Source organism: Ananas comosus, linkage group 21 (genome assembly GCF_001540865.1).
Source record: "Ananas comosus cultivar F153 linkage group 21, ASM154086v1, whole genome shotgun sequence".
In the NCBI taxonomy this organism is placed as follows: Eukaryota; Viridiplantae; Streptophyta; class Magnoliopsida; order Poales; family Bromeliaceae; genus Ananas; species Ananas comosus.
This window is the reverse complement of record NC_033641.1, coordinates 8625650-8652332: the sequence shown is the minus strand read 5'-3', so window position 1 is coordinate 8652332 and position 26683 is coordinate 8625650. Positions and strand designations below refer to the sequence as shown.

Sequence of the window (26683 nt, the reverse complement as noted above, 5' to 3'; positions counted from 1 at the left end):
GAGCCATTTATAAACATACGAGAAGGGGAGTTTTGTAGCACTTTTGGATCTTGTTGAGACTCTCAAAAAGTATTTGAGTTTGGACAATGTGGTTTTGAACTTAAGCCTCTTTAAATGGTAGCCTCCAAATGCTTTTCTCTTTCGCCCTTTGACTCTCTGTTTATTACTAGAGAAGATATAGAACTCCATTCCAACTAAATTAGGGCAAAACCATTGGAAGATAATAAATGATGAATTTTTCTAGTAGGAGAGAGCTAATTCAATCCTACAAAATTAGGGCCCTTTTGGTACTGGGGTCATCTAAGGCTGTAAGGCAAAATAAAATTAGGGCACAAATACACAAAAGTATTCGGTAAAACAGCAGGAATATCTTAACTAACTCACCAACTCGTTGCGATATATATAATGCAATATTATGTTAGAACAAACAAACTATTTTTCTATCATAAATACATTCTCTTCACACGCCGCACTATCTATCTCCGGGCAATCCCAAACAGAGCATTAGTGTCTCGATTCGAAGCTCTACCAAGTTTAAAATATGCCCAAAGAATCCCAAATACCAGCAATGTGATTAACTTAGTGCAACTAAGCAAATTGAAACTGCAGGTGCCCCAGCAGAAAATAGTTAAACAGACAATGCCGTAAAATGCCGAAAACTAATAGCATTTCCGATCTGATTGGGAATCACTAAATCAAGCATCTCAAACAACAACACAAAAGGAACCCAACAAAACACAAGTAAATATTGTGTAAAAAAGATTTATAATTGAGTGCAATTTAGATGGCATCTCTACTTGAATGAATATTTTTTTCATTCAAGAGATGAAACCAAGGAAAAGAAAAAAAAAAAAAACAAAAGTTACATGATGAGACAACTATTTACATATATTTTGGCTCGATCTGTAAGCTGCAAAAATCAAGCCCACCAATACACAAAAGATGAAGAAAAAACTACGGATGAAGCTTCGATATATCTTTAGCAGCCTTTCTGAGAGAGAGAGCAAATATTGCCCAAAATTAGTCAAAGAACAAATGATAGGATTTTTTTTTCCCCCCTTCTTTTTGTTGTCCCTTCTCACACTAAAACATTGTTCAAGAGATTAATCCCACCATGCAAGCTTCTCATTTCTTAGGTGAATTCTAATCTCCATCGAAAATCATACTGCTACCCTTTCGTGTGCCAAAAATCCATAATAGGATCTTAATGACTAGAAGATTACTCTTCGCTCTTAAGATCTCTCACGAGGAAATGGTGAAGGTGTTCTGGAACAAGATTCCCTGTTGATATAGACATTCCTCTGCGATTCTGACTAGGGAATTCCTACACCAGAACCCTAAAATCTTGCATTCTGATGCAAAAAAAAGGGTAGTGAATAAGCCTATTAATGCACCAGACATGCTGAAGTAAAATTCATGACAATTAGACAAACCAAGGGTGCTCTTCTGTGATTTGAGGCTCCAATTCTAGCCAGTCATCGGTCCAGGGGGCTCGCTAGGTTCTTGCGTTGCTTCCATGGGCTTATGACCGCGATAAATCCTCCGTTTTCTTGCTGTTTGCCCTGTACCTGAGCCGGGAGTTTCCTTTGGCTTCTGAGCCCCCTGTACATTCTCGCATAATTTCGTAAGAAGTCATGTTAGATGCATTTTGTACCAAAAAAAGCAACCAATAGTGAACCCGTAATACAAACCTGGAACATCTGTTGATAGATCCACGGCATCATTGGTCCATTTCCAAACATCTGCGGGTCAAACCCACCCTACCATATAAAATAAAGAGTTTGCGATTAGAGCACAAACGCCAAATGTATAGGGAAAATACAAAGTTTGTAAATTCATTACAATCCAATTCAATGTCTTAATGCATATTATATATCCCAGCAATATAATCTGTTGGATATATTCCCCAGTTAATCTTAATTTTCATATATACCCCTCAGAAATTGCATTTTTGATTTTACGAGGATAAATGTGAAAACGATATTTTCACTGGTATATATTATAAATATCTCTATCTAAGATTGTCAGACCGTGAAGGTCATTTCTTCATGATAGCAGCAACCTTTTATATGTCTGCGTTTTCTTTTTCGTTCTTGCGATCTGCAAGCAACAACTACCATTTGAAGACCTAATTAGCAAATTACAGCTATAAAATAAAACTTTCCCCATCAGAGATAAAGATGAACTGGTTCATAAGTGGTTTAGGATAAGTTACATACAGGGAACATGTAAACAATGCTCGGTCGCGTGGCTGCTTGATTAGAAACACTCTGTTGGCCATTCATAGGTAGACTGAAATAGCTACCAGGTGGCACAATGCTTGGATTTGCTCCTTCCTACATAAATAGCATCGCAATGCAAAATAAGCGATAGAAACAAAAAAAAAAAATTGAAAAAAAAAGAGAGAATCACATCACACAAATAAGCTAAAATTTTTGGTATGTGATAAACCATCAAATTAATGTACAGTAACATTGTCTACATAGGCATGTTAAAGCTCGGTTAGAGAAATCAACCAAATCTTACCTGAGGTTCTTTCTCTTGCGGCGCTCGACCACGCCGCCTCCCCTCATTCCCATTTTCAGAAGCCATGATCACTCCCACATTTTCGTTGCTGCTTGCATTCACTTTATTTGCTTTCGTGACGCGCGGTTTTATCTTTGGTTGCGTGTCATCATGCGTGCTGTCGCTCAGCAGAAACTTCTCCACCTCCCTTATCAACTTCAGAGCGAGCTGATATTTATCGGATAAGACCCCGACCTCCACAAGCTGAAGGCACCGCATCGACAAGTAATCGTATCGATCGACTCTGTTGTTAGCAATAAAGTCGTTCGATGAACGAGCCATCACGTGCAGCCGCTTGAATTCCTTCTTCCACCGATCGAGAATGTACTGCGAAGGTATTTCATGAACTTGTTGCAATTTGAACACCGACAAAGTATGCCTGCATAGGATACCTCTGAATTGAAAAGACCCGCAAATGCAATAAACATTTTTCTCTTCCGTGCCGCATGTGACTAAATAATTCTTATTCATGGTTCTTTTACCATCATCGAGAAATATACACTCCTTCACGTCGAAAGTAGAGGTGGACCCATCCATACTAACTAGCGACGCATGGCAATACATTATGGCTTCGATCTCATCCTGGAATTTCTTGAACATGTTCAGAGTGTATACCTTCGACAGCTGCTCCTCCATGTAGAATTTCGACACAGCAGGCCGACGTTTATGGAACGTCTCAAAATCCGCCTGTGCTTCCTTTTCGTACTTACTCTGTAAAGCCATCTCGTATTTACTTAGGAAATGCCGCAAAGAAGTCTTTGCGTCGATATAACCATCGAAAAAAGCAGTGACTGTCTCGTTCCTTTGCGTAGCCGACATTCCCGCCCAAAATGCGTCTTTCAAGAAAACCGGGACCCACAAGTACCGACACTCGTAGAGCAATCTCAGCCACTCGTTCCCCTGGAGTCCGTACATCTCGATCATTCGCCTCCATTCCTCTTCGAACTCGTCTGCTCTCAACGAGTCGTACACGGCCTTCTGCATCGTCTTATTGATCGCTCTATACTCCGCCATCCCTCCCAATCTCTCAGCAGCTCTCTTCATTATCTGGAACAGGCAAAGGCGATGCCGAACACCCGGGAGCACTTCAGCGACCGCGCTCTGAAGGGCCCGACAGTGGTCGGTTATAAGAGCCTTCGGCAGAAGCCCCGCCATACAAGCTATCCACGCCTTGAACAGCCAAACGTAGGTCTCGACCGTCTCGTCAGAGAGCAAACTACAGCCCAGCAGCACCGACTGGCCGTGGTGGTTCACCCCAACGAAAGTGGCGAGAGGCAACTCGTACTTACCATAAACGTAGCTCGTATCGAGCATAACGACATCGTTATAGTACTCGTACGCGGCCCTCGACCGGGCGTCGGCCCAGAACACGCTGCGCACGCATCCTTCCTCGTCTAAATCGAGCACACTGAAGAAATTAGGGTTCTTGGCCTGCATTCTGGTAAAGAATATACGGAGGGCTTCCGAATCGCCCTCTCCGAGCTTCAGACGCCCTCTCTCCACAAAGCTCCGACTCCTGCTCTCCGCGAAGAGCAGTGCCTCCAGCTCGCCCAGTCTGTCAATTGGCATTCCGCTCGGCGGCGGAGCAGCAGCGGTGGGGGCAGCACGCGGGCGGCGCTTAGCGGCCCCGGAGAGCTGCTTGTAGCAGCTCAAGAAGCGCGCCATGGAGGGGCTGACCGGGTGATTATGGTCGAGGCTCGCAAGCTCTAGATGGAGCAATCCGTCGCCCCAGAGCTTCACCCGGATCTTCGCCGGGCAATTGGTGGTGGCCGAGGTCCGTTTCCGGAACTTGGGCTCGGCGCGCCTACGCCCACCCTTGCAGCACATCAATTCTAGGTATAAACAGAGCCCTTCTTTGGTGAACGACGACCTGCGGACGGAGACGCCGAAGCCGACGCGGCGGGCGTAGCGCTTGTAGAATTTGGAGGCGTCTTGGTGGGATTTGAACACCATGCCCACCTCCGGCACGCCGTCGTAGCCGTCGTCGTCGTCGTCGTCGTCTTCCGGCGGGTCGTCGTCGTCGTCGGCGGCGGCGGCGGCGGCGGTGATCGGCGAGTCGCCTTCCATGAACTCGGCATTGCTCGGACCGCTTGCGGAGGCATCCCCCGCTATGCCCTGAATCCGCGAATTACGTGAACACAACCGGAATTGAATAAAATTTGCGACTTTCTCTTGAAACAGTTGGAAAATTTTGGGTTATTTGGGTCAGAAAATGAGGATAAATTGAGCTCGGCGACTCCCGCGATCAAAATTTTAGTAACTCGGGCGCCGAGAGACCGAATCCGAGGATTAGAACCCCAGAATCCGAGCAAAACGATGGGCGTGCGCGCGAGAGAGAGAGAGAGAGAGAGAGAATTGGAGTTGAGAAACCCTAGAATGGGATCGAACGGGGGATCGGACCTGGGAGTTGAGGTCGCGGCGCGGGGCGAGACGGGCTCGCCGCGGGTCCCTCCACCGCGCGGCGGCGGCGGCGGCGGCGGCGGAGGACTCCTCCGCCTCCATCGCGGCCCCTCGCCGGAGATCGGAGAGGGAGGGTTCGGTCGGTCGCCGGCGACGGTGCTCCGGCGAGGCGCTAGGGTTTTGGCGGGGCGCGAAGGTAGTATAGGGTTAGAGATGGCGCGGTGGGGTGGAGGAGGAAGAGGAGGAGGAGGAGGAGGAGGAGGGAGACGACGTGGATTGGGTACGATTCTAGGGTTTGATTTTAGGGTTACATTTTTTGGTGAATGGCTTAGAGAGAGAGAGAGAGAGAGAGAGAGAGAGGAGAAAGAGAGGGGTGGGGGGCCCCACTGGTCGGTCGAAAAGCCGAGTCTCCACGAACACAGACCCCGAGGCAAACATATGGAGCGACGATGCGACACGTGGCGCTTGTGAGTCCTCGTGAGATAACATTCGGGTGCGGTTAATGTGGAGCCCACCCACTAGATTCTGGGTTACACAGTTAAGGCTCCGATTCGAATTTTAAATTAAAAAAAGTTAATTTTGCTCTGCGGCATTTTAATTTATTTAATTTTAATTTGAATCAACCAAAGACATTTTAATTTTAAAATTTAAATACACAATCATGTTAAAAATTTGAGAAGGTTAAATTCCGTAGGAAAAAAATTGAATTTAAAGAAAAATATATTTCACTAGTATTTTAGGTGGAACCAAACACTTAAAATCGTTGATCACATGGAGAAATCCTGCTTTTATTTACAATTTTTTTTAACAAAAGGAATATCCTCCGACCAATACCCAAACAACTTAATGGGTTATTTTGGAATAACCTGTTAAGCCCAATTCTCCACAGCATGGAAACTTTAAATCATATTTCATTATTATATTTAAGAGCTAATTTGTCATTATATTTAATTTTTTTAAAAAACTTCAAATATTACATGTAGTTTCACACTTTTTCACTTTAGTACCCAGTAGTTTAAAATATATCACTTGCGTACCCTATGTTTTTATTTTTCTCTTTTTATCATCCCCTCTACTAATTTTTTTCGTTACATCAGTAACAAAGTTAAAATCAAAAGATGCTAAAATGAATATTTGATAAACTATAGGTGGAGTATCTGAAGTTTTTTGTATATGATTAAACGAAAAGTTAACAAAGAGACTGATGAAAAGATAAAAATGAAACCACAAGGTACTAAATTGATACATTTTAAACCACAGGATACTACAGTGAGAAAGTAAAACCACAGAAGTGGTATTTGAAGTTTACCCTAATTTTTATCTTTTCAATACTTTATTCCAACATAAACACCCAACACTATCAAGAATATTCTCTAAGAACAAACAAACAACATCCAAACGTAATTTATAGCTTGTTGTAACTTCTACCGGGACATCCCTTGTTCTCGAAAATAATAAGAGTTATTCTTCAAAATTTAGTTCTCAAACCAAACACAGCCTAAAAATTAGAAACCTTTAAACATGCTGTACATGTATATCTTTCTGCTATGATATATGCTTTCCAACTACATATCCGATGATACCGCGATTTTCCTCTAGTTAAAACGGAGTAACTCGCGAACTGGAGGTGGCCACCTGCGCCGAGCTCTGCTCCGAATGCAGCATCTGAGGTTTACTGAAAATGGAACTATCTGCACCAAGTCGTATACGAAAACTGCAACCTCTGTAGAATCTGCGTATATATCGCCATGGTTTTTAAGTCCAAACGATAACTCTTTCGAATGTACGGTTCGAAATTCCCGTCGCAGCCAGCACCGTCGGTGCCGAGGCACATGTGAACTGCACAGACCGACTTGCCACTAGCCCTGCCTGCATTTGTAGGCATTTGACAAGTAAACCATTCAAAAATTAGTGTTTCATGTATGACCCTAGTATTCTGCGCATAGTCGTAAGTTCGGCAATCAGATTTAAGTTTTGGCAAGATGCGAAAATTCGGAGTCTGGCGGAAATTCAGAGAAAAATCTGGAAAAATTGAGCAGCAGTTTCATTAATAAAACAGAAATACATGGAACATTAGAACTGCAAAATGCGCAATCTCATGTAATTTAATTGAACAAAAGTAAAACAGATAAACAACTTGAAAACGAATAACGTAAAAGATACTCGAATTAGTTGATTAATCACTAGATTATCCATATCTTTCTATGGTCTTATGCTCGGTATTTATATATTAGCAAATAATTTGGAGAATAAACTCTGAAAAATTAACATTTTGTGAGCTATTCATGAATTTTCCAGGAAATAAAAAAGAAAATTCTAACTGTGATTGTACTGATACCCCACAAGCACAGTATGTACTAACAATTCCATTTATCGGATAGTTCAATGCATAACATTTCAATGTACACAATAGGGCATGAATCACAGTTTCTTATCATGGAATTATGCGTTCCTGTGATTACAGGAAGAGTGAGGAAATTAGATCTTGCCTTCGTACATGCGCAGATTAAAAGATAGTAGCTCAAAGGATAGTAGTCAAATTCTCAAAAAATACGCATGATATAGATCATAAAAATACAAAGACAAACCTAGACTTCACTTCAGCGAAAAATGCAACCTCTACCCCGTCCTCTGACTGGGAGTTTTTGGAATGTGATCCTCCTGCAATTATGTCACACTAATTAAATCCCCGAACAAATAAAATTAACATCAAATTATCATCATTAATAGTATGATTGAGCTGTTTAAAACTTATATGAGAAAATTGAAATTAGGAAGATATCTGTAAGAACCTGCAACATTTGCTGATAGATCCACTGCATTCTTGACTGATTTCTCATTGATTGGTTCTCATGCTGACCCTGCAATGTGCAAATAATTCCACACTGTAGTTACATGCATTCGCAAAACATGTGCTTGGTTTTACATGAGTATGATTTAAACGAGAATAGTTCACAAAGTTAGATTGTGTGTATGAAAATGACAAACCGGCAAAAAGTTGCTCGGCGGCAATCTCGTTTGGCTGGTCATATGATGCGGGTGATTAACATGCGTGCTGAAATGAGTACCAAATGACAACTCATTTGGGCCGATTTCTTCCTAACAAATTTAACACGCAATAATTTGAATTAGACATATAGATGATACTAATGACAATAAACAAGAATTACAAAGTCAGAATAATGCACCATCAAATCAATGCCTCCCGGAGCCCCCATTTGACTGTTAAGTTGTGATGCAGTAGGGTCAGCTTGAAGCAAATTGGTTCCATTTCCAACCAGTGATGATCTTAGAAAGTCCTGGGAATCATATTTATTCAAGAGTGACATTACTCATTAGAGTACTATCAACGAATACATTGGAAAATAGTTGAAAGGGACTATAAATTGAGTTACTATCAGGGTAGGAACCTCAAAATGTACCCCAAATATAGTTGATGAGTTCAATTTTGTACATGCGGCAGCTAGTTAGTTGTTTCACTTTTCAGGGTTTTCTCTAGCTCGATATCACGCTTGAAACTTTGAAAAGCTAAACACTGACTAGTTACCCCATGTGCAAATCTAACTCACTAGCTACTCTATGGTGTGCCTTTTGAGGACCTATAGCATCATTATAGGAATTGGTACCTGTTCCTTATTCGACCCAACTAACGTCTCTATATGAGTTTCTCGTTCTTTTTTTGATGGCCTACCTCGACGCTTCACATTTGAAGATTCTAAATTCTTATTGCCCTCAGAGAAACCCATTTGTGAAACTAATAGGCCTTGAACATTTTCACTTGGATAACTATCAAAGGATAGAAGCTTAGGTTGTCTATCTCGGCTAGAACCATCATCAAGAAGCAACTTTTCTGCCTCTTTCAGCAACTTAATAGCAACTGAGTATCTATCATCGGATATAAACCCTAACTCGACCAGTTGAAGGCACTGTGTGGACAAATAGCTGTAACAGTGAAGTATATTATCATCTAATAATTCATCGTAGGAACGACCCAAAGCATGTAATTTCTTGTAGTCTTTTTTCCACCGATCAAGAATGTATCGTGACGGTATCTCAAATACTTGCTGCAACTTCAAAACAGAGAGGGCGTGCCTACACAGAATTCCACAGAACTGAAAATAACCGCAAATGCATTCGACTGCAAGCTCATCATCATTGAAATAAACCTCATGGTCTTTACTTTCTGTCCTTTTACCACCCTCCATGTACGAACATTCTTTAACTTCAAACGTCGTAAGCGGCCCGTTTGAATTAGTGGGCGTAGCATGGCAATACATTGTGGCTTTTAGTTCATCCTGAAACTTCCGGAACATGTTTACTGTGTAGAGTTTGGATAGCTGCTCCTCCATGTAAAATTTTGATATGGTGAGTGGGGTCTTGTGAAAGGACTCGGAATCATCATGTGCCTCCTTCTTGTATTTGCTTTGTATAATCGCCTCGTATTTACTTAGAAACTGTTTTAAAGACGTTTTTGGATACACACAACTATCAAAGAAGGAAGTAACAGACTTCCCACGTTGTGAAATGGACATTCCTGCCCAGAATTTGTCTTTGAGAAAAACGGGGGCCCACAAATGTTTATTCGCATACAGTGAATCCAACCATTCATTGCCTTCAAGTTCATTTTTCTCGATCATCTTTCTCCATGCTTCTTCAAAATCACCGGCCCTGAAAGAATCATACGACGCTTTCTTAAACGCCTTTTTAATTGTTTTAAATTCCCCAAAACCTTTGAATTTCTCTGATAATTTTCTCATTATAAGAGACAAGCAAAGACGATGCCGAGCTTGAGGAAACACCTCCGCAACTGCATCTTGAATGGACTTGCAATGATCTGTAATTACGGCACCAGGATAGCGGCCGAGCACGCACGTTAAGAATGCCCTAAATAACCACGTATAGCTTTCAACAGTTTCATCACTAAGCAAACCACAACCAAACAAAACCAACTGACCATGATGGTTCATCCCAACGAAACAGACAATTGGAAGATCATATTTTTCAGTCAAGAATGTCGTATCGAAGTAAATAACATCATGGCCAAAATACTCATATGCCGCTCTAGACCTCGCATCAGCCCAAAACAAGTTCCTCAAGCGGCCGCACCTGTCTAAATCCACTAAGTAGAAGAAGTTTGGATTCTTGTTCTGCATATTTGCAAAAAATTGATTGATTAGTTCATCATCTCCTTCTCCGAGCTTCAATCTCCCAATCTCACTAGCATTTCCACATTCCTTCTCTATAGGTTGTGAATTTCTCCGTCCGCTAGGCTGTGCAATAGTTTCTTCTCTCTCTGAATCAATCATTTTTTTGTAGCAACTCATTAATCGCGCAGCGGATGGGTTGAGCGGATGATTGTGTTCGAGATTCGCTTCGACGAGATGAAGTAATCCGTCGCTCCACAACTTCACTACTACCATAGCTTGGCAGTTCGTCTTTGCCGTCTGCCTAGCTTGATAGCAAGCGTCGGGCCGCCCCTTCCCTCCCCTAGTACACGCGAGTATCAACCTTCGACATATTCCGGATTTAGTAAACGATGATTTCCTAACGGCTACCCCAAATCCTACACTCAAAGCATATTGCTTGTAGAAGCTAGACGCTTCGTTGTAAGTTGTGAATACCATCCCCACTCGAGGTGTTTTATCGTCTCCTTCGACATTTTCACCAATATTATCATCATCATCATCATCAAAAATTTCTTCTTTGCTTTTATGCGGAGCGCAATCCATAGCAGAGGCATCCGCCAGGTCCTGGAAAAGAAATTACCGAATTTAACACGGCAATCGCCGAACAAAAATGTTAAAATAGCTTATCATTGTAACTAAAAACTATCTAAACCTGAGGAATTTTTAGATCTTCAGGTGCAGTGTCATCACCACTGAGTTCAGAGTCACTTGTAGAGAGTCGTTCACCGTATTAGATACAAACTACTACAAAAGATACTAAACGATGGCAAACAAAACCCCTTTTGGATTGGAAAAAGTAGGATATCATTCCAATTAGATACAAAATTGAAGAACCAAGTATTGAATCGAGAACCGCGCAATCGATTCTACTCTTATAAGCAAATATATTAAGACAAACCCTAGTTGGTCCAGTGATATTGCGCTCTATCCGATGGAATCTGCAACAAATGGCATGTTCCGATGAAGCTTGGAGAATAGGGGCGGGTTAGGGTTTCGTGGTGGATTAGTGATCGGAGGAGACGAGGAGGGGATTTAGGGTTTTTAGGGTTTCGGCGAGGAGGAGGAAGAGGGAGGCTGATAAGAGGGAACGTGAATGTACCCAGAACTGTACTCCTACCTTGGAACGAGAGTAAAGAGTATAGACGTCGTGGGTCCTACAGTCCTACTGCGGTAACTGTATAATTGGGTGCATTTCTGGGTCCGACTACGGGTACGCGTAATCACACATGTTTGGTAACACTTTATTTAAAAAAAAAAAAAAAAACAAAACGAAGATAATTATTTCACTTATTTTCATTNTTTTATACACTTTCGATCATTTTTTTAATTTTTTAATTTTTTTATAATTTAATTTTTATTTTTTTCCCTTTTTTTCTTCTTGCTTGTATACTTTTTTCTTCGATGTAACGACCCAACCTGCTAACAATAACGTTTCAATAATCTCACATCGAATGAAAAAAATATTCTAATTTGGTACATAAGATGCCTCTACGCTAATAATAATAACTGAATTTAAAAATTTGGACCGATGATTTAAGCCCAACAAATTATTATTGATAGCGTCTTTTTATCCAAAAAAAAAAAAAACACTCCAACGGGATTAAGTCAAATATCATCTTCAATAAATTTTAATATTAAATGTTAACCTACTTTGACCTAAAAGTAATTAGCACTAGTAGTATAGTAGACTAGTAGATTACAAAAAACTTTATTCATATATTTATCTTATTTTACTTATTTTATAATATAATCGACTTACAATAATTAAAAAATAATAACTAATACATTATTTTTGAAAACTCGGGCCCCTACCTTTTCTTTTTTTTCCTCTTAGTTTTAAACCTTACTCAGATGTCCAAATAAAACATTTAACTATAATTCATTCAATATGAATATTTTTGTGCATATATCAAATAATACATTTCCTTTAGAAGATGATGAATCTTACTTTCAAAAAATAAATAAATAAAGATAGAAAAGAATATCCTTTTGGGACCTTTGATAATACTTTTTTATATATACACAATAAATCTACGAAATATACTGAATAAAATATTCATACATTCAAATAGGGTCGCAATGTTTTTCATTCAGTGGCCCTAAACATGCAGCAAAATAGAGCCGAACCAGATTCCTCCCAAATGATGATGTGCCAACCACCATTGAAAGAAGGTGCAAAATTTTCAAAAAGGACCTCATTTGTACACCATCTCCTCAATAAGAATCAGCACATGAACAAAAAGAAGAAAAGAACAAGATATGAAATATGCATCTGTTTCGAGCCATCTCCGAATTAAGATCGAAGTATCAAAATTTAATAGATTAACAATCCAGGAACATAATACAAACAAACTGTACATAATTAAGCCCTCGCTGTCCAATGTTAGCCATACTTAGTTTAGTTGCTGCAAGAAGGATGTAAATTTCCTAATGTTGACAAGGTGAGAGCTGATGATTTTGAGAACAAAGTTTTGTCGAGAAACATGACGAGCCGAAGATTTCTCCGTTTGTCACCGCATTTGTGCTGCATCGCTCTTTTCATGCGGACATCACCTTCCGCAGTTTGGTTTCGAGTCAGAATTTGATTTGAGGTATTTAAACGAGACATTTCCTTCGCGCTATCTGAAAGAGAGATGAGAAAAAGCCTCACATTTGAGTCTCAAGTAGCAGGAAAAAGTGATTATTCATTCCTACTATGAAGCACATAGAAGCAATTAAAAAAGGGTAAAAACTGCTAAACAAAGCAAGGTGGAAATGTAGAAAGAGAAAAAAAAGAGAAATGTATTTCATACATCCAGTCAATAGTGCTGTGGTTGCTGTTAATTATTGTAGTCTTACACCCAAATGTTGCAAATTCTGGCGGTTTTATGCTATCAGTGAGAGCTGAGAACCAAATAGAACAATAGTCATGAATTGTGGAGTACTTTGAACCATAGAGTTGATGCTAGTGGCTACAAATCAGAAGCAACCGAATCACATGTTCTAGCAAATCAACTCAACTAGTTTCATCACACGTTGCGTTTAAAGCCCATGAAACAAAATGCAAAGGCTGAGTCACTTTACAAAATAATCAATTCGACCAGTTTTATCGGGGTCTCCAACTTGAGTTCACATAGCCCTAGTACATTCTATCTAAATTTTTATATGAGTTTGGTTTTCAGTTCCTCGTTAGAACTTGCTTATGGATAGATTCCTTGATAGTACTGGTTTGGATCTAAATATGTTCACAATTTCAATAGTCATATCACTCATTTGGAGGAAATTCATAAAAGTATTTAGTGCCCATTTTGGTCAACTAGGACAACTAAACTAGCTACCCATTACCAGCCGATGTTAAAGTGTCAATAAAAATTGTAAAAGTTTAGCAAATTAGTTTGTGGATCCTCACCCTCTTGGCTCTAAAAGATTGCCAAATTACAGTGGGATAAGATTTTGCATCAGTCGCCTTCAAGTTCTGCACCAAATTGCTCGAGCCTTGCTGCCTCCTCGTCGAAATCACGAATAAGAGCGTGGTTAACTGAACCATCATCTTCACTAGCATGAATTTGCCTCCCTGCAAACCTATATGTCGACCAAACTGTAAGATTTCAAAGTTCACCACTAGAAACATATATGCACCCAATATGCAAACAATTTGATTTTCCACGGAATTTCCAATTGAGCAGCTATTGTTGGGGGTAGGGGGGTGGGGCGTGGTGAAACCTCCTCCTTGATCCGAGTCCCTTTCCGCTAATAGGATGGCCTCTTTTATAGATTTTGAACAAAAAGTATAATTGAAAAAACAAGGCGTGTAATATGTTTTAACAGCTTGTGACATAATTAGGCATGGTGATCACCATTTTGATTGGTCCGCAATAGTATAACATAATAACCCTTTGCTCATTGCTTTTATTTGTTCTTTAAAACAGTCAGATATAAAATAAACCGATCTCTGAGTGAAAAGAATTAGCGAAGGCCTCAGTACTTGTAATTCCTAATTATAGCTTGATTTTTGAAGTTATCAATAGTTCCTATTCCTAATCTCAGAGTTTAAACTGCTAATAAACTCGGGTATATTTTCCTTCTATATGAAAAGGTTTGCACTGTTAAACCTGATAATTTTTTTGGTCCAGGTACCATGAGGCCCATTCAGTAATAGGTAAAAGACTAGGTATGAACGGTGGGCTGGAGTTGCTTGCATATGATTGTGTATAGTTAATTTAAAACCAATGTTAAACTCGGTATTTGCATAGAGAGGTTGAAAACAAACCATCTTCCATTCATCAACTCGATGCATTTTGCACCATCTTTTCGATCCTTAAATTTCACCAACACAACACCTTGTGGATGATTCTCGCAAACCTGCATGTTCATTTATAGGCAAATCAGTACCACTTCGAACATCAGGAAAACAAGAAAAGGCTTCCTACTCTTACCACAACAAGTGTCAAACAAATGCAATCTGTAGCAATAAGTACAGAAGTTCAATCCCTAAAATTTATAGCAATATCAATTACTCTAAAAAACCATACAATAATGGACAGATCAACTTAATCAAAGACAATATAAATTGACACTGTAGATAGGCAGAAAGTGGGAAATCTCTAGTAAAGTCGCATACATGGGCAAGCTAAAGTCAAGCAGGAAATGAAGTTTTCATTACTTAAAAACGAGTGACTTAAATCTGAGACAGTTACAACGTCATTTGATATTTTCTCTAATAGAACAAGAGATGAACAAGTGCAAAGTAGCCATTGAAAGGATTTAAGAAACTAAAGAATTCCTAAGGTCAGTCCAAATACAGAAGCTTACAAAGGAACAGATGTTGAACTTGATATACACAACAACAACAACAAGAATTATTCAAGTTCATTAACAGACTCATATTGCTCCAAATGCTTGTATTCATCAGCAGCAGACCAGACCTCTCAAGTAAACATACCAAGAAAAGAGGCATGCAGATATCTATATATGTAAAACTTTTCTACTTCAACACACAACGAAATGAGTAGTGCACGAGTATAATGAATTTCATCAAACATAAAATTATTCAAAACAGTATATTCTAACCCACATGCCACAAACCTAATTAAAAAACATTTAATGAATTGTACTAACCTTTACATTTTCAACCGGACCCAGCTTCATGCATTCCTCTCTAACATCTGCCTCTAGCTCTGGAAGAAGACTTTCATCACTCTGCAAATACAAGAACATCCCCACTCATCATTAGACCATTGCACCAAATTGTCTAAGTATCTCATTCATGCAGATAAACATTAGAAAACAAATTGCCGCAAAAATGTGCCAGATAATTTGGATCATAAAAGCAAACAGAGAAATAAGGTCTGTGTTTCAAATCGTTACCCTCAATTCAGCAGGAATGAACATGTTCCTTAAAACAATTGTGGTCGGAATAGACACCTTCGCATCATCATGCCCACCTAATCAAAGAAAGCGAGTTAGGTTGGATACTTAGTACCTCTCAAGAGCACCCAAAATTCACAAAAGATGTATCCACATCAATCAAAGATATGCAGACTAATAACGTAGACTAGGTAGGCCATACTTCACTCAAAGAAATGCATGAACTTAGATATGCAAGATTGATGATTACCCCATCCAAGAATTTTATCTTCAACTCTCTTTATTTTCTTTTTCTTATGCTTATCAGCCTTCTTCGCTATAAATTTCTCACCTGGACACAAAGTGGAAAATAAGTCTTTTTATTCAATATTTAAACATCTTAGCATTACAATGGCAGGAAACTATACCAATGTTAACCTTTTTGTTCAAATTTAGCTTGGCTTACAGACATGGGGATCTTTCCACCAGGACGAAGTGGAGTGCCATCCAATATTTGAATTGCTAAAGCAACGGAAGGTTCCTGGAATGGACAGAAAAAAGTTATACACAAATTTAAGTTGATATTCTCTGAATGTTTCAATAGGAAAAGTACTACTTACCTTCAGATAGGTGACAAGTGCATCCCCTTTCTTTCTACCTGTTTCTTTGTCTATGTATATCTTCACTCGAGGCTTCCTTGTTTCAGGATCCTAAAGATGCTGAGAAGTATAGGTGAAATAATGCCCTCATCTATGAAGGATGAACTTAACCAAAGGTAACTTTATATCACGCTTAATCAATTATTCAGTACTCGAAACAACTAAAAAGTGCTATCAACATCAACGAGACAACGATGAATCAAAGACACAAACGGCTTAAGTCTCGCCCTAAAACCAACTGGATGTAAAACAGGACAAACCACAAGACAAGTGCAATACAGATACACATATATTTGTCTTACATGCAGAAAATTAATGCCGAACAAGTCGAACTTGCTTTGAATAAGCAATTGGAGGCTTTCATCTTAACAGAACTTTCCCCCCCAAATGTTGACAATGAACCTATTGAGTCCAGAAGCTCTCAAGTCAAACAAATTTGTTAAGAGATAATCACTGTGTTCTTGCATGCATTAGGCCAGGCAAATAGCTAACAAAGTTTGCAAAATGCAAACTACACATCCATACAAATGAAAAGACAATCTTGGGGGAAAAACACCTGAAGTGCAAATAGATAAATAATTTTCCTTACCTCCTTTATAATTCCACACTTAGAGCATACTTCCACTACCTGCAAGATAAATTTGAGATTAGAGCCACAACTATGACACGCGATGCATGGAACTAAACAGGTGCAAGCACATTTAATTATTTCTTGCTAGGCAGTTGCCAAGTAATGTGCCATGAAATAACAATTATGTGAAGCATGAAATACTAAAAGTAGGAGACTTAATACTTACTTCTTCAACAGTAACATCATCAGGCAAGCCAGTCACATAAACATGAGTATTGACCTTCAAATCAAACCAGCTATCTGGCGGTTTATTAGCTTCCTGTTACAGTTTGAATGGTTTATTAGCTTCCTTTCGCAGTTTCATTCAAAACCATCATTATCCTTCCTTAAAAAATATTTAAGCATGTACAATATCAGAAGTAGCAACTTGTTAAGTGCCATTCCTTCTCTTGACTAGTAATAAAAGACAATGCCAGTGCTAAAAGACCATGTACAGAGGGTAAAAGTGCAAATATCTGCTCCCTAGTTGGCTCAAGTGTGCAAGGAAGGCCCTCTAAGGCAGAATAATAGTTTGTTCCATTTCTATGTAAACTTCGATTGAATAGGAAGCTAAAACATGCCCTTATCTAGGAATTAGAGAAACAATAATAATAATTGAAAGTAAAAAAGCAAAGAAAAGATACCTTCTTTTCAGTTGGCTTCTCAGATGATTTCCGCTTCTTCTCCAATTCTGTTTCAGCTTTTTCGTTCGAAACATTGCTCTCCTCTGGCACAGAGGGATCAGGAACTCGCACAGAGGGATGAGGAGCCTCCGAAATTGGAAATATCTCCTCCTCATGTGCAAAAGTCATCTCTTCAAGTCCATATTCACCTCCTTTACTTGAAGGATTATCCTATGGAATAACAACATTCACGTAATTTCCACATTTTCATATGTTTTTACAGAAATGCTAGGTTGACATTGTAATACAACTGCATAGAGTAGTGGTCTTAACTTGAAACTTGATTACAGGAGGAAGAATAAGTACACATGTATTTTCTAGAAAATAATTTTGCGTAAGATTAAAGCAAAGAAAATAATTCATAGGTAGCTAATATCACCTGGCAAAGTTCTATGGCTAAACTGGAGAACTTCAATAATCTCACAAAGCAAATTGTGGCAAATAAGCATTAAGGCAACTTACTTGAGTTCATACATGTATTTTGATACACTGATTTGGCACAAGTGAGGGGAAAAAAAATCGGATTACCTAAGAATTAAGATCAGACAACATGAAATAATGCTTACTTGAGGAACCCATGCCCTGACACCACGATCCCATTTATAAACAGTTCCGTCATCATCAGTAAATTCTTCCTCACCATCTGGTGGGGTCGCCGGTCTATCATCGAGACCCGCTTCTGTCCCTCCTCCCTCACCCTCAGTATTTCCACCTTTCAGGGCCTCAGCCTCGACCTCAGCCTCTGACACCTCCTTCCGCCATTTCATAAATTCATCGTTGTTTTCTTCCGCATCTACGAGAAAAAGACAAAATGAGGAAGGGCTCCTTTCTTTTGTTTGTCAGAATCGAGGTTTAATCAGGTAATAATTTTGTTAACCTTCGTTAGGACGATTAGCTGTTTGAGCTGAAATCCCTCTATATAGCTCAGGAATTAACGATAGTGACATCCAGCCACTTCTCCCTTCCGACCAGAGCAACGTGTTCTCATCAAGGTACCCATTTACGAAATGCTCTAGCAAAGTAAAGAAATCATGGGCAATATGGTCAAGTAGCGAATATAAATATACAAACAAGGTATATCAAGCAACTCAAACTGTGATGGTTGCTCAACATACTATCATTTGCTTAAAGAAAACTCTATCATATAACTTTCAAAAGAACAAGAGCCAAATTAATATAAATTCCCAACTCCAAATATTAATGCAGAAACAATAAATGTTACATCAAGCAATGTGATTCAAGTAAAAATTTCTTCTTTCTAACATCAGCAATGCTTTCAAACCACGTATACACTGGAAATTACAAAAGAATTCAAATCCTGCGGGTTATCAAACCAAAGATTTTGCATAATTGAATCAAACCAAATGCAAAATACAACCAAGCAGTAGTATTTACATGAGACAAAGCAGATGCAGTTCTCTATTAACCCTAATACGCTGAGAAAGCTAATCGCTTTAAAAAATAGAGAAGAAAAGTTCACCTTGCAACTCAGATAATGCGTATGGACCAACATGCTCTTGATTCTCCCCAAGCATATACCAACCAACCTCAGAAGCCGCAGTATAATTCGCTTCACTATTCTCCTCCATACTTGTTCACCTCATCATCGAACTAAAATTGAACAAATTTGAAATGGGTAAAAAAAAAAAAAAAAAAAGAAGAAGAAAAAAAGCGGAATAAAAACTAAATGATCATCAGAAATCAAGCAAAAAACACGCATTTGCATCGTGACAATTGTCATGACTACTCAAATAGTTTGCGCATTTGGAATGTCTTCTCGTGACGATGAATTATCTAAATCTTGAAAATACATTCTCACGGCATCTCGCAATAATCCTTCCATATCATCATGTCTACTTGAGCCCATTTGATCATGAGTTGACTCTCGCAGTCGTAAAGGATCTTGTAGATGGTACGCCGTATTGCTACTGGAGGAAGAGGAAGAGATGGATTCTCCATGACAAGGCCAGTGAGTGTACCTTAGGAGAAACCCATTGCATACCAAGTGTTCCTTAACTACCTCATGTGTGTGCCAATTAATATCGGAACAACGTGAGCACGGACATAATATTTTTCCATCTTGAGATGACCTCTCAAATGCAAAATTAAGGAAATCATTAACCCCATCAAAGTGTTTTTTACTCAATCTTGACTCGCGTATCCAACTTTTGTCCATCTAACTTTTCAACATACGAAAAACAAATACACAATAAGGGATAAGTACTAAGCAACTTACTAATACTAAAATGCTAGCTTCAAACATACCTTACTACAGATAGGATTACTCTTTTTTTTTATTTTTTGGTCAAGAATCATACTGTAACAACTTAGAATACTACTAACTGTTTTTAGCATAAATGGTTTATAGTTTGAAGCCAAATTGCTTTACATTTTCAGCTAAATTTATTTTTAAAAAAATTAAATAAATAAAACGATAGCACGTTACCATTCTTCTCAAAAAAAAAGAACATTAGAAAATTTTAATACAATGATTTATATCACATTGCTGGAGAAACTAATAGTTCTTGGATATTTTTATGGATTTATTCATTTAGTTTCATTCGAATTATTAAAAAAACACTAAAAATATTATGAGAAGTTAAGCAAGATACTTATGTCAAATTTTTACTTAAGCCAAACATTTAGTTGCATTGGATATTTTTACGAGCAAAGAAAAGGCATGAACAATTTAACTCAAAAAAACTATAGTATCCAAGTTATCCAAAATACAACCAATGAAAGCACAAACACAGCCAGTGAAAGCACAAATTGGTGCTAATCATTACAAGAATAAAATGCACTTTATAGAAACTGAAACATATCCAATAATATATTTCATGGCACATGCATAAACCCAATACAATAATATTGTGTACACAAGTATACAAATTCTTAGTATAAAATCTCTGCGCCATTTGCCTATCCCAATAATTACATTGTATATTCTCCTGACACATTTAATAAAACACAACAAAAATAAAATTAAAAAACCACCTATGCAACCTAATTAAGGTATTTTGAAGCTGCTTTTGTCTCTATACTTAGCAGCAACAATTTTGTATGGAATGCTTGTCGAATGAGGAAAAAAAAGGAAAAAAGTATAAATAAGATTTCGAGTCTCAAAATTAGAAGATCTAATATGATACTTCTGTATTTGCTCGGTAAACAATGTCGTATTTCTTATACTAATGCACTAAATAATGTCATCCAATGTTGGACTGTGAACAAACAGCTGCATAATCTAGGGTGTATGCTTTTCTAATGCCCAACATAACTTCCTTCTTATGTTTCAAAAAGTTCTCTACCAAACCTATGGAAATTTTGAACCAAGCCTATATGTATATATAAACTAATCTCACTATAGGTCTAGTTGAACTTAATAAAGCCAATGAAAGATGGACCTGGGCTTGTCTCTATCAGGCTCGAACCCCAACAGATCGACAATACGAGTTCATAGTATGTAGTTTTCTTATCTTGAAATCATCTTCTGACATAATATACCATTCTGAAGACTTTAATTTACTTATTTAACATAATGCTTCTTTGAAAAGCACTACTCAAAACTCACTATATCTTTGAATTTGAAGAGAAAAGTAAGACCTAACCCTGCAGGCATACATTGGGAAGAAGCAGCATTGGAAAATAGAAAGAGGGAAATAAAGGGATTGTAATGTTGAATGTGCATTGCCAAAACCATGTGGAAAATGTCAGAATCCCAAGCCCACAACATTGTTTTCTTCTATTTCTCATTTAACTTCCATCTATCTACCATTCCCCTTCTTAAATGTTTGTAATGAAGGAGAAAGCAATGAACCATCCCTTTCTTTTGTCTTATACCTCTGTGTTCCCAAAACTCAACTCTAAATTTAGATGTTCATGATTCATAAACCTCTAAATACATACACTTTAAATATATATATATATATATTATCTAGACATCATATAGTCGTACAAAATTAATAGTTGAATATTTTAGAGATGATCACAATATGACAAAAGTAATTGTCTATGAAATGGGAGTGCTAATGAATTAGATGAGTCATCTAACATGCCAGCAAAAATAAATTATTTTAAATCAATTAGATAAAGATTAATAATATAAACAAACAGAGTATATGCATAGATGACATTCACATGAACATCCAAAGCTAATTAAAAATGAAAAAAAAAAATCAAAAAATGATCAAAACTTACCAAAAAAAAGCAGTGAGAAAGAGGGATGATGAAGGTGGATGAACGATTCCTCGCAAACGGCGAGTGCGTGCGAGCTCAAGAGGGATCACCTCGGCGAACGATCCTTCCCAACCCGGTCATCCTGTGTGAGGTTGAGAGGAGCGGACGAGTCGGAAACCCTAGAAAATGGTGGAGGAGAAAACCCTAGAAGAGGTTGGAGGAGACGAAGTGGGAAAGAGAGTGTCGGGTTTTGGGTCTGTGTAGGAGAGAGAGAGGGGAGAGAGAGAGAGAAAGAAAGAGAGACCGAAATGTTCTGGAGACGAGGCCGAGCTAAAACGTATTGAGGGGCACTTTGGTAAATTTGGGGTATCCATACATCCATATACATACAATCCATACGTCCATGCAAATACATTAATCCATACAAATACATTAATTGGCAGTTTGTAGGATATACGTGGCAACATTTCTTGCTTTCACAAATTCCTGTCAAGTACTCCTTGGCTCCTTCCTAAGGTTGGACCAAATTGGACCAAAATATTCCCAATGTATCCAAGACAGCTCCTTGGCTGATTCACGAGGTTTTTCAAAACAGCTCTTCCCTTCCCAAGGTTTTTCAAGACAGCTCCTTCGCTCCTTCCCAAGGTTCGACCAGATTGGATCATGATATTTCCAAAATATTCCTGACAGCTCTTTCCTTCCCAAGGTTTTCCAAGACAGCTCCTTCGCTCCTTCCCAAGGTTCGACCAGGTTGGATCATGATATTTTCAAGATATTTCTGAAGTTTTCTAAGACAAAATCATCATAGAATTATTTATATTGTTAAATAATTAAATAATATTAAAATTCATATAAATATATTAATTGGCAGTTTGTAGGGTATACGTGGCAGCATTTCCTTGGCTCCTTCCTAAGGTTGAATCAGATTGGACCAAAATATTCCTAAGATATTCAAGACAGCTCTTTGGCTCCTTCCCAAGGTTTTCCAAGACGGCTCCTTCATTCCCAAAATTTTCCAAGACAGCTCCTTAGCTCCTTCCCAATGTTCGACCAAGTTGGATTATGATATTTCCAAGATATTCTTGAGGTTTTCCAAGACAAAATCATCATAGAATTATTTATATAGTTAAATAATTAAATAATATTAAAATCCATACAAATACATTAATTGGCAATTTGTAGGGTATACATGGCGACATTTCCTACTTCCACAAATCCCTGTCAAGCACTCTTTGGCTCCTTTCTAAGGTTGGACCAGGTTGGACCAAAATATCCATACAAATACATTAATTGGAAGTTTGTAGGGTATACGTGGCAGCATTTCCTGCTTCCACAAATTCCTGTTAAGCACTCCTTGGCTCCTTCCTCAGATTGAACCAGATTGGACCAAAATATTCTCAAAATTTTCAAGACAGCTCTTTGGCTCCTTCACAAGGTTTTCCAAGACAGCTCCTTGGCTCTTTCCCAAGATTGGATCAGGTTGGATCATGATATTCCCAAGATATTCCTGAGATTTTCCAAGATCATCATAGAATTATTTATATAGTTAAATAATTAAATAATATTAAAATTCCAAATCAAACAGCCCCACATACTAAAACTATTTCACAATCCCATTCCCTACAATTCCCACAAACTCAAATCAATCACCCATACCCAATCCATCACAACAACACAACAAATAGCCCTAAGATCTCGGATCTTGATTAATCCAAGTACCAAATCACGGACTCAGATCATCCTGCGACGGGTTTGGGACACTCACCAGGGTCTCGCCCGTTTGGAAGAGGTTGGAGATGAGCACCGAGGGTTCGGAGGGCCTCTTGTATTTGTTATGACACATCTCAACATAGCCCATTTTGAAATATCTCAACGTTTTTTTGTTTTTTTTTTGTTTTAGACTGAATTATTATGAGGTGAAAATATATACAGACACCCTCAACTATAGCTAATTTTGGAACAGACTCCTAACATATATTTTCGATTGAGATTCCTTCACTTGTAATTTTTCAGAATTTATTTATTTTTGTCAAAAAATTAATCATTATTTTGCCAAATTACATGGCTTTAATTATTTTATAATAAACAAAATTAACAAATTATCATTAAATAATTAAGTGTTATTAAATTTATTACATTTTTTACATAATTAAGTATAAAAACTCAAATAAAAAAAAAGGCTGAAGGGTCTCAATAGGAAAACAATAGTTGAGAGGTCTATTTCGAAACCTTTTGTAGTTGAGAGGTCTCAATGCATTTTTATCAAAAACATTTATTGACGTCCATTTTTAGATGCCCGAAATGACTAGGCAAGAGTCGGGAACACACCAGATGGAATTGTCGAAGTAAGGATTTTGGGAAAGGAACGCGACCTTAACAAGTAACAAGAGCTTGTCAAAGATCAAAGGAGCCTGACTTCGATAATCAATTCAAAAAGGCTGAAATAGAGCAATTGAGGTTTGAATTTTAAAAGGCAAGGAATCAACAGATTCCAATACAGATGTAGGCAATCTCGAAAAATAAAGAGTAGATCTTGAAGATCCTACTAATCATTACTTTTTCATGCTGCATTAGTGGGTGATTGACCTTTACTTTCAAGGTTGAGGTTTGAGTAGATTTAGAATAAATACGTGACATTATCGAAGAGAGGTTCTATAGTAGGACTCGTATTGGCGAAAACGACAATAACATTAAGACCTCAGTGAAATGTAATTGTTGAACATAACTTCTGTGTTATATAAAGTACAGCCGAAGTTATGCCGAAGGCATAATACTTGGAAGAAATGATGGAAGTAACCAAGCTTGCTTTAGCTATAATTATGTGAGTATAGCTCCTCAAGATATAAAAGAAGAAAAGAAAATTAAGAATCTCTCAACTTTTAATACAACCATTTTTACCCTTTGATGCACTAGAATTAAAATAGGAATAACTTAGCTTAATAGTACCTGTGGAGTAGAGTTACCAAAGCCCGCTCATGATGAATTTTGTTGTTGAATATCAATCGTATCTTTGACAACCCTCAACGTTTATCTAGCTACTTCACCCTTAGTTGGTGAGCTCATTCACTAGTATGCGCTACCGCCATGTCCAGCGTTTTTATCATTAAGGGTCGTTGACTAGTAACGATTCCCGCTATCTGATCTTGGCCCAAAAAAAACCTAAATTTAAAAGTCGATCGCACCAAAATTTAGCCTATTTTTCTAGCCTGTTGGCTACTACTAGAGGTCTGACCTATTTCTAGTTAGAAGGACATGATCTGACCGTTCCTTCTTCGATCTGCAATTTAGACATAGTCAAATCTATCCTTCAATCGAAGGGACATGATAAGGCGGAAGGATTCGAACGCGCCACATGTTATCCATACAATTTTTCAGCTCAACAATATTACATACAGGTACTTTTAGTTTTAATTATTTAATCATTTTTTAGGATAGTTATAATGTTTTACTTTGTAATTTAATTTATTTTACTTAATTTAATTATAAATCCTATTAGCTGTTTTATTTGCAACTATTAGTCATCAATTTTTACTAAAATCTAGCAATTTTAATTTTCAATAAAAATGGTTTAAACCATTTTGTAATTAATAAAATAACAATTATTTTTTGGGTTATTTGCATACACGTCCCTGCAAATATAGTGAATTGAGGAAATATCCCTGCAAAACGGAAACTCCGTAAGTTGTCCCTGCAAAAGTCCTAAGTTATGCAGATATGTCCCTCCAGTTAACATCCGTTAGTGATCCGTTTATTTTTTAACAGTGGATTTGTGAAATGACCATTTTACCCTCACAAATATATCCCTCCAAAAGTTTTCCTCTTCCCCTTCTCTTTCTCTTCCTCTTCGGACTGTCGAAGCAGACGACGGCGGCGGCGGTGGCGGCGCGGGGTCGGGTTCGCTGGCGACGAAGAAGAGGGAAGAACGCCGGGGCACCGGAGCTCTACTTGGAGCTCGTCGCCCTCAACGCCGTCCCCTCCCTCGTCGGCCTCCTCGGCGCCGACATCGTCGTCGACGTCGTCTCTCTCCTCACCGACCTCACCGACGCCGACATCATCGGCGAGCACGACGACCCCGCACACACCCTCGTCGCTGCCCTCGTCGACAACAACGCCCTCGAGCTTCTCGTCCAGAAACTCGCCCGTCTTTCCGAGGCCGACCCCGACGAGGTGCTTCTCCCTTGCCGGTGATGAAGAAGAGGGAAAAGGAAGAGAAAAAAGGAAGAAGGAAGAAGAAGGGAAAAGAGGAAGAGGGAAGAGGAAAAGGAAGAGGGTTCGCCACTGTCGTCGCCGTCGCCGCCGCATCTCCTCGCCGGCGACGAAGAAGAAGGAAGAGGAAGAGGAGGAAGAGGAAGAAGGGTAAATACGTCAATTCACACTATAATTAACCATGGTTAAGTATTTTAATCGTGGTTAACGAAAATTTTCTAACAGATCTGGACGGCAGGGACATATCTGCATAACTTAGGACTTTTGCATGGACAACTTATGGAGTTTCCGTTTTGCAGGGATATTTTCGCAATTCACTATGTTTGCAGGGACGTGTATGCAAATAACCCATATTTTTTTATCCACTAACTTAAATTACTACAAATAATTAATTAATAGTATTTAAAATTTAAAATATAGTAAAGTTGAGGGACCTATCTATACAAATACATAATTTGACAGTTCTTTAAGGTGTACGTGGCAATTTTTCAGGCTTCCACGTCTATCTGCACTTTTTTACTTTCAAATGGAGGATCTTAGTCTAAATGAAGGATCTTGGTCAAGATATAGTTCCTTCCCAAGGTTGTCCTTCCCAAGATATAGTTCCTTCTCAAGGTTGTCCTTTCCAAGGTTGGACTAAGAAATTTTTAAAGTTGCATCAATATCCCCTTCTCTCTCTTTCCAAACAGCAAAATAAAAAATAAAAATATATATAAAGAGAGAGAGAGAATGAAAGGGAGAGAGATGCAAGATCTCTTTTAACAGAGAGAAAAAAAGAGAGGTAAAGAAAGAGGGGTTATCCACATCTTCAATTTGCAAAACAAAATAAAAAAAAAAAGAGAGCAAAAGAAAGAGCAAAAGAAGGTAGAAGAAAGA

At 38.5% G+C, this 26683-nt stretch overlaps 3 protein-coding genes across 4 annotated transcripts; all 3 read right to left on the bottom strand.

Annotated features, from left to right (window-relative positions):
- On the bottom strand, nt 720-5287 carry LOC109726557 (protein FAR1-RELATED SEQUENCE 6-like). Its single transcript, XM_020256198.1, has 6 exons — nt 4966-5287; nt 2527-4680; nt 2220-2336; nt 1692-1760; nt 1434-1602; nt 720-1352 (listed from the first exon to the last, which is right to left on the bottom strand). Exons 1-5 carry the CDS (start codon nt 5065-5067, stop codon nt 1468-1470), a joined length of 2577 nt encoding a protein of 858 aa, XP_020111787.1. The 5' UTR covers nt 5068-5287; the 3' UTR covers nt 720-1352; nt 1434-1467.
- Nucleotides 6324-11241, bottom strand: LOC109726500 (protein FAR1-RELATED SEQUENCE 6-like). 2 transcript variants are annotated; one of them, XM_020256113.1, is made up of 7 exons: nt 10804-11241; nt 8592-10715; nt 8154-8264; nt 7954-8064; nt 7758-7826; nt 7554-7626; nt 6324-6834 (listed from the first exon to the last, which is right to left on the bottom strand). In XM_020256113.1, exons 2-6 carry the CDS (start codon nt 10692-10694, stop codon nt 7585-7587), a joined length of 2436 nt encoding a protein of 811 aa, XP_020111702.1. In that variant the 5' UTR covers nt 10695-10715; nt 10804-11241; the 3' UTR covers nt 6324-6834; nt 7554-7584. The 2 variants fall into 2 exon arrangements, with proteins under 2 accessions (XP_020111702.1, XP_020111703.1); XM_020256114.1 differs by having other exon boundaries at nt 11050-11241.
- Nucleotides 12297-21900, bottom strand: LOC109726608 (splicing factor U2AF-associated protein 2). Its single transcript, XM_020256316.1, has 15 exons — nt 21623-21900; nt 18909-19039; nt 18306-18440; nt 17995-18221; nt 17390-17599; nt 16933-17025; nt 16725-16763; nt 16097-16186; nt 15915-16017; nt 15748-15828; nt 15498-15574; nt 15249-15329; nt 14401-14492; nt 13540-13712; nt 12297-12773 (listed from the first exon to the last, which is right to left on the bottom strand). The coding sequence occupies exons 2-14, from the start codon at nt 19015-19017 to the stop codon at nt 13589-13591; spliced, it is 1461 nt and encodes a 486-aa protein (XP_020111905.1). The 5' UTR covers nt 19018-19039; nt 21623-21900; the 3' UTR covers nt 12297-12773; nt 13540-13588.

Excerpts from the sequence above, each read along its gene's own strand:
- LOC109726557 (XM_020256198.1), bottom strand. The coding sequence starts at position 5,067 with ATGGAGGCGGAGGAGTCCTCCGCCGCCGCCGCCGCCGCCGCCGCGCGG. Across the intron at positions 2,337-2,526 it reads CGCAAGAGAAAGAACCTCAG|GAAGGAGCAAATCCAAGCAT; the intron begins GTAAGATTTGGT and ends CTATTTATGTAG. Across the intron at positions 1,761-2,219 it reads GCATTGTTTACATGTTCCCT|GGTGGGTTTGACCCGCAGAT; the intron begins GTATGTAACTTA and ends TTTATATGGTAG.
- LOC109726608 (XM_020256316.1), bottom strand. The coding sequence starts at position 19,017 with ATGGAGGAGAATAGTGAAGCGAATTATACTGCGGCTTCTGAGGTTGGT. Across the intron at positions 18,441-18,908 it reads CGCATTATCTGAGTTGCAAG|AGCATTTCGTAAATGGGTAC; the intron begins GTGAACTTTTCT and ends TTACTTTGCTAG. Across the intron at positions 17,026-17,389 it reads AGAAGCCAACTGAAAAGAAG|GAAGCTAATAAACCGCCAGA; the intron begins GTATCTTTTCTT and ends AAACTGTAACAG.
- LOC109726500 (XM_020256113.1), bottom strand. The coding sequence starts at position 10,694 with ATGGATTGCGCTCCGCATAAAAGCAAAGAAGAAATTTTTGATGATGAT. Across the intron at positions 8,065-8,153 it reads CGGGAGGCATTGATTTGATG|GAAGAAATCGGCCCAAATGA; the intron begins GTGCATTATTCT and ends TAAATTTGTTAG. Across the intron at positions 7,627-7,757 it reads TCTATCAGCAAATGTTGCAG|GAGGATCACATTCCAAAAAC; the intron begins GTTCTTACAGAT and ends ACATAATTGCAG.